At 51.5% G+C, this 15,074-nt stretch overlaps 1 protein-coding gene across 10 annotated transcripts in view; it reads right to left on the minus strand.

Moving 5' to 3' along the window:
* PCNT (pericentrin) overlaps positions 1-15,074 on the minus strand; it is a 127,185-nt gene that overhangs the window by 53,369 nt on the left and 58,742 nt on the right. For 9 of the 10 annotated variants that reach the window (XM_073231174.1, XM_073231172.1, XM_073231173.1 and 6 more), the window contains 6 exons: positions 8,558-8,709; positions 6,549-6,676; positions 6,200-6,438; positions 4,095-4,257; positions 3,395-3,604; positions 571-603 (listed from right to left, as the gene is read on the minus strand). In XM_073231174.1, coding sequence (XP_073087275.1) covers positions 571-603; positions 3,395-3,604; positions 4,095-4,257; positions 6,200-6,438; positions 6,549-6,676; positions 8,558-8,709 — 925 coding nt within the window. The remainder of the gene's footprint in view (positions 1-570; positions 604-3,394; positions 3,605-4,094; positions 4,258-6,199; positions 6,439-6,548; positions 6,677-8,557; positions 8,710-15,074) is intronic. The other variant, XM_073231170.1, reaches the window with a different exon arrangement.

Raw genomic sequence — 15,074 nt, forward strand, 5'->3', positions numbered from 1 at the left:
GTGCTGAAGTGTCCAAACTACCCAAAAACAGAAATATTGAATTCCTAGGTTTTTATTTACATTTCACCAGCTTTCAAAACTTGGTTTATGCAATTCAGTCAGTCATTTATGACAAACTATCCTCAACACTAATAAATATTGCCAGTTAGTTTCCATGCCAGTAAGCCAGCAGTTACGGAAAGTCAGCCAGAAACATGCAGTTAGAGCAATGTCACTGCAGCTGCGCAGATGCAGACCGAGGGCTCGCTTGTCACTGCCGCCCACTCGTCCGCTGAGTAAGTGCCCTGCAGCCTGCGCGGCTGCCCTGCTGCTGAGGGCCCCTCCCTCAGGGCCCCCAGGGCAGCCCCCAGCTTGGGGACACAAGGCATGGGGTTCCTGCAGCTCGGGACCTGCCATGAAAGCCGCCAGGGAAACGCCAGCCCACTTCTTGGTATGAACATCAAAGTCACCACTTCATTCAAGAGTCTGAAGGGGAAGCTCTGAGGGACTTTTCCTCTTTAGGAGAAACTGCAAATTCTGGGGCAGGCATAGAGCGGATCACACAGAAATCACCCATCTGTGTTTACAGACCTGAATCCCTGTGTGCCACAGTCCCAGGGGTGCCTATGAATGTAAAAACAGCCTTTCAGAGAAGGAAACAAGAACGTGCAGCCCAGGATGTGCGAGTGAGAAGCAGGCATGCCGGCTCCGGACTCAGCGAGTGTTCCTGGCCCCATGCAGTCTTGAGAACACGAGTGTCTCTGAAATGTGCTGCCCGTCTGCAGCCTGTGAGTGCCCACCACTCCTACTCAGCTCTTCACCCCTCAAGTCCGTGGCATCGGCGGCGGGGCCTCTGGGAGGTGCTCGGGTCACGAGTGGTGTGGTGCCTTTCTAAGTGAGACCCAGACAGCTCCCTGCCTCCTCCTTCCCCGTGGGAGGACAGAGAGGGGACGCCGCCGGGGACCCAGGACGCCGGCCCTCACCAGAAGCTGGCCATGCAGGCACCCTGAGTCTGGGCTTCCACCTCCAGTCCCGTGAGTGCCCTGTCTGCCGTCACACCCAGCGTGTGACTGTCACAGCAGCCTGGTGGACCAGAGAGCCACAGCCTGCCCTCAGAGAGCAGGTCCGGGCTCCAGGGACTTTGCTGTTGACTTTTGAAGGAAACAAAGATGACAAGACAGGTGGCATTGCTCTGAAGGTGGCCACAGAACACAACTGGCTAAAAGATACCATGCAAGTGGGCCAGCCTCCTTGCAGGGAGAACCAGAGATGGGACAGGGAGGGGCTGCTGTCCTCAGGAAGGCGCATGGGAGCCAGGCCAGGTGTGGCGGGCCCAGGCAGCCGGGGGAGAGGCTGTCCCGAGGCTCTGGGCCAGGGGAACCCTAACGGCCCTGTGCCTCCCACAGGGTCCGGACATCAGGAAGAGGAGATGGGAAGAAGCACACGTCTTAGGATAACAGACATGGTCTTAAAGGAAGGGGTATGGGCCCCACACCCAAAAAAGGTGCCTGGAGGCACTTGGACCTACAGGCCGAGCAGTGACGTTGCAGAGCGGGCGGGGGCCCTGCCCAAGGAAGTCTGTCCACCAGTAAGGGCAGCTGAGGATTTCCATGGGGACAGACAAGAGTGAGCACAGAAGAAAAAGTAATGGCTGACAGGCCCCCAGATTTAACCAGAACCACTGGACTTTGGCTGAGACAAGCTCAGCATGGGAGCCCACCTCGATTTGCTGTCCAAGGACATGCAAGAACCTTCCAGAAACACCTGCAGGGAAGCAAGGGGAGGTGAAGCAGCTGGGACACCAGATGTGAGGGAGTCACGGTTCCAGCCTCTAGGCATTAAAGGAAGAATTCAAACCTTAATCCTCTTTCTCCAGCTATACCACCATCTTAGGCAGGAAGGAGAAGCGAGGAAATTCACAGGCCTTCAGGTCTCGGCAAGCTTCCCCACACGGAGCCCTTCTCAGAGCATCCAGTCCCTGAAGGGTCAGGAAGAAACATCTAGACAACTCACTGCCCTCTGGACAGACGACTCTGGATCCACAAAGCGCACACGCTCACTCCCACCACAGGGATGGAGCGTGCTTGACAGCAGGGAGGCCGGGGGCCAAGCAGAGACAGGTGAGCGCAGCAGGCTCTCCCACTGCCATGAGCAAGGGCAAAGAAACAGAGAAGAACTGGATCCCAGCTTCCTGGTCATAGAGCAAAGCCCCTTCTGTCTTAAAGAGAGATGGGGAGAAAAGCAGGCCACAGGAAGCCTGCAGACAGGAACTGGGTGGAGCTGCACAGGACCTACTGACCAGCTCTGTGCAGCTTGCTGCGATGACATCCCAGTCGGCACAAGGAAAAGTGTGCAGACACCAAGATACTGATGGGGCCAGGTACACGGGGGAAAGACGGCCAGGCCAAGTCTTCTAGCATCAGAAACATACCACAAAACAGAAAGGGGGCAAAGGACCAGTTACCTGTACTGACAAAAGAAGCCAGAAAGCATGAAGCCCAGACAGGGTCACAAGCAGAGCAGGGCAGACACCAGGAGCAGCGCTGCCATCCCTGCCTTGGCATCACCAGCCACCGTATGTGCGGATGCAGACCTGCCCCGGAGTGCTCCCAGAGCCAAGGGCGTAAGTGGTGAAGGCAAGCAAGAATTGGTGAAACACAGACAGAGGAACTAGACATGAGGAATAAAGCCAAAAGGCGGCTGTTTACTAATGAGAAAAACAAGAATGAAGCGTTTGGAGGAAGAAAACGAGTTTTTTGCATTTGTCAGGATGGCGTATACAACGTGCGCAGGAACGCAGGGGCAGAGCGCCAGGCTTCGGAGCACCTGCAGGCATCCGCACCACCCCTGGGGGGCGCGGCCTGGGGCACGGGACAGAGACTTGGCCGAGGACCAGACAGGACTGAATGGGGGCAGCGGTGGGTTTGGGGAGGGGATGGGCCAGGCGGGGTGCCTCCTAGAGTTGTCCTGGTGGCAGGGGGAGGAGCGGGCGAGGCCCAGGGATCATGGCCCCGGGGGGCTCCTGACTCACACCGGCAGACCCTCCACGTGTGCTGCTGAGGACACTGCTCCCTACAAACAGCGTTTTTACAGGTTTTTGTTTGACTGATTTTATTTAAAATCTGAAATACCAAAGAATCTGAAACTACAATGAACTACTTTTGCTAACATCAGATGTCTTCCGAGGCAGGGTCAACGTTAGGCCGATTTTCCTTGTGATTTTAAGTAGAACCTCCCTTCCAGGGGCGGCTGTGACCTCACAGTGGTGTGCGGACTGAGGAGCCATGCCCACCAGGACAAGCCCCCAGTTTCTGCGAGTGGAAGCAGCAGGGTCTGTCCTCTCTCCCGGAGCCCTCCCCAGAAAGGCCGCACGCCGTGGGGCTCGCCCATCTCACCTGGGGCTCGCCCATCTCACCTGCCTCCCGTGCGGCCCCCGCAGCCCAGGCCTCCTCCCGGCTCCGCAGGGCAGTGTTCTCCGCCCCCAGCGCGGCCTGCTGCTGGGCCGCCTGCCACAGCCGCTGCTTCAGGCTCTCCAGCTCCGCCACGAGGCACTGCTCGGACATCTCCTTCCGGCCCAGGGCCTCCTGCAGGCTGGCCCTCTCCACCTTGAGCCCCTCGACGATGCCTGGAGACACAAGGAGATGTCAGCTATGAGGCAGGAGTAACCAGTGGGCATGCCCAAGTCCCTCTCCTAGGGAGGGCCAGGGGCCACCGGAAAGGCCGGTGCAGCCACAAGCAGCTGCAGGCATGCCACCCAGGCGAGGGCCCAGCACACAGGCCTCACCAAGCACCAGTCCTGTGAGAGCCAAGCTGGCAGCAGGCACAGATGCAACTCCTCAGGGCACCTGTGGCCTGCTGCCTGGCAAGGGAGGGCCTTCCTCCTATTTCCCACACTACAGAACACTCTTGAGGTCGCCAGTCCCAAAAATGGCTGCAGCGCTGACCCCCCAACACTGCCAGGGCCCTTCCCAGACACAAAGCCTCTCCCTGAGGAAGGTCACTGGTGCCTCACACCTTTTCCTTTACTTCACTTTACAGTTTCCTTTGAAAATTCCTGCTGCTAATCCTGCCCTGGGCAAGGCTGTGCCCATGCACGTCCGGCCGCATGGCCTCACCCCCTGCCTTGTGCAGCTCCAGCGTCAGCCGCGTCTTGGCCTCATTTTCCTTGTCCAGGCATTCCAGCAGCTCCTGGTGCTTTCTGACAACCTGCGCTGTCTCCTCATTCTTACAGCTGAACTCTTTCTCAAAACGACAATGAATCTGCCGGGCTTCCTCCAGCTGTCAGAACACGTTGGAAATTGGAATGGCATGCCAAAAACAACCAATGCTTATGTTAATAACCACAGAATTGTGCTCGTGTATGATTCTGGTGAAATCATAAATGGTCCATAAGAAACAATTCCAGCGTTCAATACTGCACCAGTTACTAAATAATTAAACTTGTCAAATTTTCAAGAAAGAAAACTTCTACACAGACACATACAACACTGCAGAATATGCATCTGTTACATGCCCTGATAGCCTGTGTTTCTGCAGGATTACACCATTATGGACACACGGGGCAAGAGCTGACCATCCAGAGGCTGGCACCCGGTCGGGACAAACCGCCTGGCACTCCACAGGTGGAGAAGGAAACGGAAAAGGCCGAAGGGGTGGAGGAAAGGGCTCCTTGGGCCAGTCGCCACTGGGCAGGGACCCCTGAGCACCCCCATGCCCTCAGACCTGCCCTCCCTCCAGCACAAGGCCCCCACTCCTGCCTTAGCCCCGAGTCCCAACCTTCCCTTCCTCCCTGTTTCCCTGGCAGTTGTGTCCAGTCTGAGGCTCCCAGGCCATCTAGAGGCTAGAGGGCCCAGATTAATCTCTGAATCCAAACACCTACACCCAGCTGCCCAGAGAACAACTCAGCCCTGGACTGGGTCTCCCTAAGCTTCCTTGTGTATTTAACACAGCACCAGCGTTTTCCAGAAGTGGCCTCTAAGGAAATCTGTTGGTTTTACCTTGAAAACCAGCTCCCAGGGCCGTCTCTTCTCATGCTCCAGCACCATCCACCTCTCCCAGCCCCTGTTTTCCTGGGGCACCTGCTCCGGCAGACTGGCCAGCACAGCCCTTCCTGCAGCCAGTGGCCTCGGGCAGCCCCACCACCAACCCTGCCCTGAACAGGGGCCCCTCACCCTTCACAGCCACTGCCCTGCCCAACTCTGCTCAGCGCCCTCCCCAGACCTGTCCTTCCCACATGCCTCGTGCTGCCCCGCAGTGGGGAGAGATGGCCTCCCTGTGGCACACTGTGGGGGCAGGACTTCTGGTGAACAGGACACCTTGAGAGCAAGCATGGACCTGCAACAGACCAGTGCGGTTCTGCTCATGCCAGGCAAGGCCTACATATGTGGTGCCCTCCCGTGAGATGCTCACAAGGGCTTCTCTTTCCACCTATTCACACTTGGGGTCAAAGCGCCTGATCACTTATCAGACAGATGCTGCCCAAATTGGCCCAGTTTTTGAGAAGACAGAAGGGTGCATGGGGAGCAAAGAGGCAGCTTAGAAGGAAGTCAGAGGAAGAAGCCCTGTGTCTTGGCACTGCCACTCTGCTCTCCTGCACTGAGTGGGGGCCCTGGCAGCGTTCTGAAACATGGAAAGCAAGGCTTCTCATACTTATTTTTGAATGGGGCTGACTTTGGATAAAAGAATATATGCTTTCCATATATTCCTATGTAATGTCTTTTCTAATTGTCTAACGTGTTCTATAAAGGTTAACAAAAAAATTCACTTTCTCAGTGATAAGCTTTAAATATAAATGTCTTCAGTGCAGTTAGAGGCGTATAAAGCCAAGTGCAGAAAAGAAAGGGGCTGACTGCCTCTTCCGCACTGCACACTGGGGTTTTTTTTCCACCCACAGCAAGTCCCCCTCCACAGAATTTCAGTTCAGAAGACGCCTGCTGCAAGAGAACACAGGAGAAGTGCCCAGGGAGGGAAGAAAGTGCCACGAGGCCAGGTGTGTGAGCTCCAGAATCAAGGATCGTCTCAACACCCAGCAGAGGAGAACAGACAGGAGCTGGCTGGGTGGGACAGCGAGGATGCCCCTTCTCACCCTCCGGCTGGGGCTGGGGCATCACCTCTGTGGCGCTCATCAAGCTATCCAGTCATTTCCTACTCCTCTAAGCAGACACCAAGGTGGGGCAGGAGGGGGAACGGCAGTGGCACGGGCATGGGGCCCCAGCCTCACCTGCCTGGTGGAGGCCAGGACCATCTCTAGGAGACGGTCCACCGCCCGGCCGAGGCTCTGGTGTGCCCTCCTAACTGTCTGCTCACACTCCAGCATGCTTCCCGGGTTCATGAGAAAGCTTTCACAGACATGACTGCTGATCTCAGCCACTGATGACATCTCAGCACATTCAGGCAAAGTTCTCTCCAGGTCTAGCAGGGCCGCCTCAGAACCAGGCCAGGTGTCCTCAAGCATCGGCACTGAAAGCAAGACACGGAAAGCTGCGCACGCTGTGTGGCCGGCGGGCTGGCCCTGACCACACTCGGCACCTTGCCTGTGGGCTGCTGGCAGGGGGCTTCCAGGTACTCACCTGCAGATGCTTCATCCTCCAGGCACAGCCCCACCTGCTCACCAATGCGGCTCTTCAGGGCAGCGGCAGCCTTCAGCACCTCTCCAAACAAGTCCAGCAGCCTCCTCAGGCCCTCCTGGAGAGCTCTCCTGGAAACGGGGCCCGCACGCAGCCATCAGCCAGGACCCAGCCGTGACCCCCTCGGACAGCAGCACGCCTGGGGATGGCTCTGCCCACACGAGCAGACCTTTCTGCAGCTACTCTCGATCTTTAAGGGGCTGCATCATCGTTGACTCAAGCATACTACTCATGGAGGTCCACATCCAGCCAACCGGCGTGGGGCAAACCCAAGCCAGCACACACCGTGTCATCTAGGGCCTTCTACACAGCTGCCCTCCCCTGGCAGGGACTGCACAAACCCCATGTGCCCCCATCCCAGCCTCTCTGACCTTCAGGTGAAGAGCTGGGCATAAACATGGCCCTTAGGGTTCTGGGGTGCTTTGTTGTTCACAGGGCTGGTCAGTTTGCACCCTGCTTTGAGCTGTGTCCTCCTCCCAGAAGAGCCCTTCCAGCTGGGCTCATCCATCCATGGCACAGTGACCCCATCAGGGATGTAGCCGGGCAGAGGGCTGCAGCTGACATGCGTGCTGCACAGTCTGACGAGCCTTTGGCCATGAGAGGCCAGGGCCCAAGGGGCAGGAGACGGCTAGACCACCCGTCCATTCACTCCCACATCCCTACCTCAGGCCCAGAACAGGCCCTGCCCGCAACACAGGAAAATGCCCCAAACAAACACACAAGGAGGCCCCTGTGGAGTTAAATCCCAGGCGGGAGACAGACAAGAATAGGGTGCGGGACGCTGAGGTGAGGTAAGAGGGAAGTGGGGCAGGCTGCACTGAGCAGACATCTGGGGCTACCCAACAGCTCCGCTGCTGCCAGGCCCACAGAGGCCACCCAGGCCATGTGTTGCAGGATGGGGGCGCATGCATGTGAGGGAGGCACAAGGCCCACGATGGAGGCAGCAGGTCGGGGGCAGGTGTCAGCTCTGCTGAGAGGAAACACCAAAGGTGCCCTTAAAGGTGGCCCCACCTCCTCACATCCCATCCATGGCAGGCCAACCCTGGTCTATGATGTCCCTCAAAAATGGCAAACGCCTGTGGGTGTCAGGGTATCTGCCACTGTTGCTTGCTCAGCAGAGCACACCCCCAAATAAGTCGGGGTCCTTTGCTCCTGACCATGTCCCTCCCACACGCACAGCCAGTGACCACTGAGCACACCATGCTCCATGCCGCACTCACCTTGGAGTGACCAAGGAGCTGGCATCAAGCCACAAGGCTGCCACAGACAGATGCTGGGAAAGGCATGTGAGATCCTTATGGAGTATTACAAAGCTATGCAGAGAATCCTGGGCAGACATTCTGGCCACATAAGGAAGATGCCAGGCCCTCACCAAGCTCAGGGCTGAGCAGGTCCAGCCGCTGGACCTGGTCTCTCCACCATGAGAGCACGTGGCAGGGCTACTGAAGGTGAGGGCCCAGGGGCAGCAGGCACCAGGCAGGCTGGGGCTTTAGCCCAAAGCTCCAGGAGCACACGGTGCTGAGCAGAGGGGCCCCGAGGAAGACCAGTCGCAGCTGCACCGTCCAGTGTGATGCTGAGCCAGCTGCTCAGATCAACGAGATAAGGGCACTCCAACATCAGGTGTAAACAAGCAACTCACAGTTCCAGAGCACCCAGACCACCCAAATGTAAAACCGAGAAAGCATCAGAGCAGGAAACTATTTCTTAAGTAAGACTCCCAAACGGCCAGCCAGGGACACATCACTAACTGTGCCTGCATTTGAACATCAAAGTTCACGATCTGGCAAAATGTGAGGATTTTGCAAAGCAGGGTGACAAGTGTATGGTTGTCTGCTGTCCTGGTGCAACACTCTGCTCTGTGTTAAAACCTTTTTAAATGAGAAGAATGAGGTGGCACGGGGGTCCCGCCCGCCACCTTCAGGGTGCGGCAGACAGGGGAGTGTGCCGCTGACCTCTCGAGGTGAGCCCGGTCCAGGTCAGCACGGAGCAGCCAGAGGAGCTGCGAGCCTTCCCGGCTCTCCCCCTCGTGCCTCTGCTGCGGCTGCTCCAGCTCCGAGCGGCGCTCTTCCAGCTCATGGCTGATGGACAAAATCGGGTCTTTCAGCTGTGGAGGAAAAATCATTAAAGCTTTATTTAGTTAAAACATTTGAGTTAGAAATAAATTTCTGTAAGAGACTTCCACCATCCCATTTAATTTTAAAAATATGTTAGAAGATGAACAAGGTAGTGATTAAAGGTGAGAATTATTAATATGGTTTCCACCTCTATTCATCAGCTACAAAAGTAGAATAAACATCCAGCCTGCCCCAGGCAGGAAGGAGCAAATTCATGAGAGAATGTTATTCTCACAAATAATAATTCAAAACAAAATCCCTTTTTTCCTCATTCAGAATGGAAATAAGTTGCCAGGCAAGTGAAGATCCATCTTATATATTTCTAAAAACGGAGTCAACGACCATAGGGTCTCAGTGAGCTGGGTGAACAGGTACACCAACCACGCCAGTGTCCCCAGGGGCCATGGGCTCCCTGGGCTGCCCATGCAGTGGCTGTGGCCACGGCAGTTCGGTCATGCAGCTCAAAGACGCGGCAAGCATGTCTTCCGGCAGCAGAGCAACCTGAGCCAACCGCCAGTGTGGTGACTTCTCAGGACTAGTTGAGTTTATTGATGAGAACATGGACATCCTCCCCACAGAAGATGAAAGAATAGAGGACACAGCAGAGGCGACCCACGCACCCTCAGCAGAGCTACCAAGCAGACGGCATGCCAGTCCCACACCCCTGCCAAGGACAATGGCAGTGCCCATGGCTGCTACAGGGCAGAGGATCAGCTGGTGAGCAATGAGCTGCCAGCTGCCAGCTCAGGATCAGACAGGTGGAGCCAGGTGGTGAAGCCACGCACTGGGACAGTGCCATGCTAGCATGATGTCCCCTCATCCAAGAGCAGGTGTGTGGGGTGGAGAAAACAGATAAGGGAACACCAGCAGGACCAGGCAATGAAGTTAAAAGTACAGAAAGACACCAGGCCAGAGGAAAAAAGAAAAGTATAGGTTTGAAACCAATTTACTGCAGGGAGCAAAAGCAAAATGTAAACACAGTTTTAGTGTTGTGTTTGGAGGGAAATTAGAAAAAAGAGTTGTAAACCACTGGTTACATCAGACTTAAATGTATAGGTAGCTGGAAAAACTAAAGAAAATGAAATAAATAAAGAGGGAACTGCAAGTTTGAAGATGGCAAACAAGAGCCAGGAAATGAACAAGAGATACAGGAGAGGAAGGGGTGGCCACAAAGCTACGGACCAGAGTGCTGGCAGGAGGCATGGGGTGCATGAGGACACCAGGGGCCGCTCGAGGCTGGCCTTCCAGGGCAGCCACTCAGACTGCGGGCAGCAGACATTCCCTCTGCAGGTGCTGCTCCCAACCCCCAGCCAAACATGCACGGTGATTGGTGAAAAAAATCTTACCAGTAAACCTCTAGCAACACTGATCAGGAACAGAGAAGTACAGATCAATATCTTAACAAAACCAAGATAAAAGAAAACACAAATAGTCCTACTGTGTTCCCAAAATTGAACTGTTACTTTAGTATCTTCCCACAAAGAAAACTGTAAGACCAGACAACTTTCTCCTTGAACGAGTTCACTAAACATTTAGGTGATGTTGGAATTTAGATAATTCCAATCTTATACAAACTCCTCCACACAGTGGAAAGGGTGGGGTGGGTAAGCACTCACTCTATGTATGTCACTGGACTGCAGGAGTGGAAATTATAGGTCAGTCACAATGAAACAGATTCCAAAGGCTTGAAGGGAACACTAGAAAAATTAACTCTAGCAATATCTGAAAGTTGTGTCCAAACTGGTTTTATCACATAGATGTCGGTTTAATATTAGAACATCGTTAATGTAACTGACCACGTTAACAGATTAAATGAGAAAAATATCAATAAACACAAAGCAAATATAGTATCTTATTCAAGATAAAAATCCATCACAAATTCAGAACAGAGGGAAACTTCCTTAATATGAAAAAAATAATCTACAAACACCTAGAGCAAACATACTTCTTGATAATGAAGTGTGGAAAGAATCCCCATGAGCGTCAGCACACTACCCCCAGCAACTCCCTACTCAGTGACCATCAGATTTAAGCACAATTAAAGTACACAATCTCAAGTATCAAGTACAAACTTAACACAAGATATGCCATATCTCCATGGAGAAAATGACTAAGTTTCAGACAGAGAAATTAACAAAATCAAATAAAAATAGAGACATTCAAGAATCTTAGAATGCCTCTGGGTTATAGAGTTGTCTCTTCTCCCTAAGGGAATGTACACATTCGGTGTGATTCCAACGACACTAAGAGCAGGGGATTTCTGACCAACTGAAAAGGCGATCCTAATGCTCACATACAAGAGCGCACGGGCAGCAGCAACAGCGAAGACCCTACTGAGGAACAGAGTGAAACTCGCCATGCCAAGGGAAGCCACAACTCTGTGGCATTTGCAAGGGGCAGGGGCAGAATGGGCAGAGGAGCCTGAGGGGGAGGCCCACCTATGGCCATATGGGAGCAGCAGGGATGGAGAAAACAACTCCCCTCCTTACCTCCTCCCATGCAGACTGAAGAGTTAAATTATAAAATAATCTTAGAGAACATCTGCATGAAATAGGAAAGGATTTCTTAAGGCAGAAAAAAAAATGCAAACTCTAAAGGAGAAAAGGTAATAGAGTCAAGTCGTCAATCAAGAATTGTGTGCATCAAAAGGCGACATACAGGAGAAACACAAATTAGAAGAAACCCAGAGCATACATATAAAGAGCTTTCCTAAGTGAATAAGAAAAAGACAAAACAACTTTTTAGAAGTAGAAAAACAGCAAAAGATACAAGTAGACATTTCACAACAGGGAAACACAATGGGCCTTAAACAGATAAGTAGGTATATGATCCTATTATCAAATAAGGAAACGCACACCAAGACCCCTAAGAAATGACATGTCAAAGCCACGAAATCAGCAAAACTAAGAAGCAGGCACACCCAGGTACTGGCAAGGACGTGGGCCCCAGGAGCTTGCCTGCGTTTCTGGTAACATGAGGTGGTGTGACCCCACTGGGAAACAGTCTGTCTAGCATTACTGGGCTAACATGAACACGTGCAGGAGCCTACAACCTAGAAATGTCCCCTTTAGGTGTATTGTCTCAAGAAATTCCTGCACATCTGTAATAAGCGACAGAAGGAATAAGAGTCATGGCAGCTTTATTCATGACAGCAGAAAACCAGAAGCAGCTGAGTCCCCCAATGCATCAGCTGTGGCTGGTCCCAAGACCTGGCAGAGAGACGGCAGTTTGAGAAGCACCTTGGTTACGCGTGAGGAGACTTACAGACTAACTTTGGAGGTGTGCCAGAGGGGTGCAGGTCTGCAGAAGCTTTCTCCAGAGAAGCAGCGGCCAGTAGGCAGCACTGTTTTGCTTGCCCTCCTTCAGCCGCACTGATCAGACACTCACAGGAGCCAGTTGACACCCCACCTACAGAGACAGCAATGGCTGCCATGGCCCAGCTGGTACGACTCCTGCACTGCACACCCAGGGGACAGCCTCCGTGGGAACCAGCGCCCCTGCAGAGCAACGACCCCTCCATGGAGAGGAGGGGCTGGTGCCGCCCGCCAGCACACCGCCAGCAGCCACGCAGGGCATGAGCTCCCCACACCAGTCACTGCAGCCTCACCCGCCAGTACTCAGAGTGGCCACCGCTCAGCCGCACCGGAGGGGCACAGCCCACGAGGGGCCACCCGGGAGCACCTGGTTGTGGAACCCAGGTGCTGCACTGCTGGCACCGCAAGCTATCTTCCAGATGGGACTGTTTTCAAGACCAGAGGAGGTGGTGGACCCACCTCATATATGAAAACAGAAAGAAAGAGGAAATGAGGTGGCAGAGATATACGTTCCGACAAAAGAACAAGACCGAGGGCCAGAAAAAGAGCTAAATGAAATGGATGTCAGAGCTCAAAGCGACGACCATGAAGACACACGCTGGCCTGGAGAGAAGCACACGTGGGCACAGTGAGGACTACGGTGGGACAGAGCACAGCTGGGGGGGAGGCCACGCCGCATGGGGCCTGCGGCAGACAGGACGCAGGAGAGAGGATCAGCATCAGGAAGGCAGGGCAGTGAGCAGCACCAAGCTGGACAGCAGAAAGAAAAAAGAATTTGAAAATGAGAAGATGCTAAGAGCGCTCTGCAACAACTCCAGATAAAACATTTGCACAGGAGGGTCTCAGAAGGAGAAGGGAGAGAGAAACGGGAAGAAAACTTACCTGAGGAAATAATGACCAAAAACTTCCCCAAACCAGGGAAACAGATTCTAGGTCCAGGAAACACAGACAGTCCCAACAAGACAAACCCAAAGAGGTTCTCACCAAGACACATAATAATTAAAATGGCCAAGATCAAAGACAGAGAGAGAATCTTAAAAGTGGCAAGAGAAAAGCAATGAGTTATGTACAAAGGGTACATAAATCCCATAAAGCTGTCGGTGGATTTTTCAGCAGAAACTTTGCAGCCAGAAGAAAGTGGTATGAAATATTCAAAGTGCTGAAAGGGAAGGTCATATAACCAAGAGTATTCTACCTGGTCAAGTTATCATTCAGAACTTAAGGAGAGATAAAGAGTTTTCCAGACAAAAGTTAAAGCTCACCACCGTTAAACCAGCCTTACAAGAAATGTTAAAGGGCCCTCTTTAAGCAAAGAAAAGGCCATAATAAGAAGAAAATCAGGACAGAAAGAAAATCACAGGTAAAAGAAACACAGTAAAGGTAGTAGATCAATCACTTTCAAAGCCAGTATAAGTTTATAAGACAGAAGTCATAAAATCAGTTATGTACACTAAGATTAGTCAATGGGTACATGGAATAAAAAGCTGTATAATATCGTGTCATATACATAAAACATAGAGGGAAGAGTAATAAAAAGTAGTGTTTTTAGGATAAGTTCAAATTTAAGTAACCATCAGCCTAATACAGACTGCTATATATATACAGGATGTTAAATATGAACCTCACAGTAACCACAAACTAAAAACCTATAATAGATGCACAAAAAATAAAGAGAAAGGAATCTAAGCATAACACTAAAGAAAGTCATCAAATCACAAGGGGAGAGAGAGGAAGAAAGGAACAGAGAATAACTACAAAAACAACCAGAAAACAATAAACAAAATAGCAATAAGTACATACCTATCAATAATTACTTTAAATGTAAATGGACTAAACACTCCAATCAAAACACACAGAGTGGCTGAATGGATTAAAAATACAAGACCCATCAGGGAAATGCAAATTAAAACCACAGTGAGATATCACCTCACACCAGTTAGGATGACCAATATCAAAAAGACTAGGAACAACAAATGTTGGCGAGGATGTGGAGAAAGGGGAACCCTCCTACCCTGCTGGTGGGAATGTAAGCTAATTTTGGGGAAAGCAATATGGAGGTTCCTCAAAAAACTCAAAATAGAAATACCATTTGACCCAGGAATCCCAATCTTTGGAATTTACCCAAAGAATACAACTTTTCAGACTCAAAAAGACATATGTACCCCTATGTTTATTGCAGCACTATTTACAATAGCCAAGATATGGAAGCAATTTAAGTGTCCATCCATAGATGAATGGATAAAGAAGATGTGGTACATAAACACAAAGGAATACTATTCAGCCATAAGAAAGAAACAAATCCTACCATTTTCAACAACATGGATGGAACTAGAGGGTATCATGCTCAGTGAAACAATACAGGCAGAGAAAGATAAATGCCAAATGATTTCCCTTATTTGTGGAGAATAACAACAAAGCAAAACTGAAGGAACAAAACAGCAGCAGACTCACAGACTCCAAGAAGGGACTAGTGGTTACCAAAGGGCAGGGGTGTGGGAGAGCGGGTCAGGAAGGAGGGGGATGGGGATTGAGGGACATTATATTTAGTACACATGGGGTGGGGGAGATCATGGAGAAGACAGTGTAGCACAGAGAAGGCAAAACTGAATTTGTGGCATCTTGCTGCACTGATGGACAGTGACTCCATTGGGGTATGGGTGGGCACTTGATAATATGGGTGAATGTAGTAACTACATTGTTTTTTCATGTGAAACCTTCATAAGAGTGTATATCAATAATACCTTAATAAAAAATTAAAAAGAAAATACAAGACCCATCTATACACTGCCTACAACAGACTCACTTCACACCTAAAAACACACACAGACTGAAAGCAAAGGGGTGGGAAAACATATTCCTCACAATGGAAGTTAAAAAGCTGAAGTAACAATACTTTTTCCAGACAAAATAGACTTTAAAACAAAGAATGCAACAAGAGACCAAGAAGGGCATTACATAATAATAAAGGGATCAATCTGTCAAGAGGATATAACAATTATAAATATATATGCACCCAACATAGGAGTTCCTAAATACATAAA

Source organism: Manis javanica, chromosome 3 (assembly GCF_040802235.1).
Source record: "Manis javanica isolate MJ-LG chromosome 3, MJ_LKY, whole genome shotgun sequence".
Taxonomy (NCBI): Eukaryota; Metazoa; Chordata; class Mammalia; order Pholidota; family Manidae; genus Manis; species Manis javanica.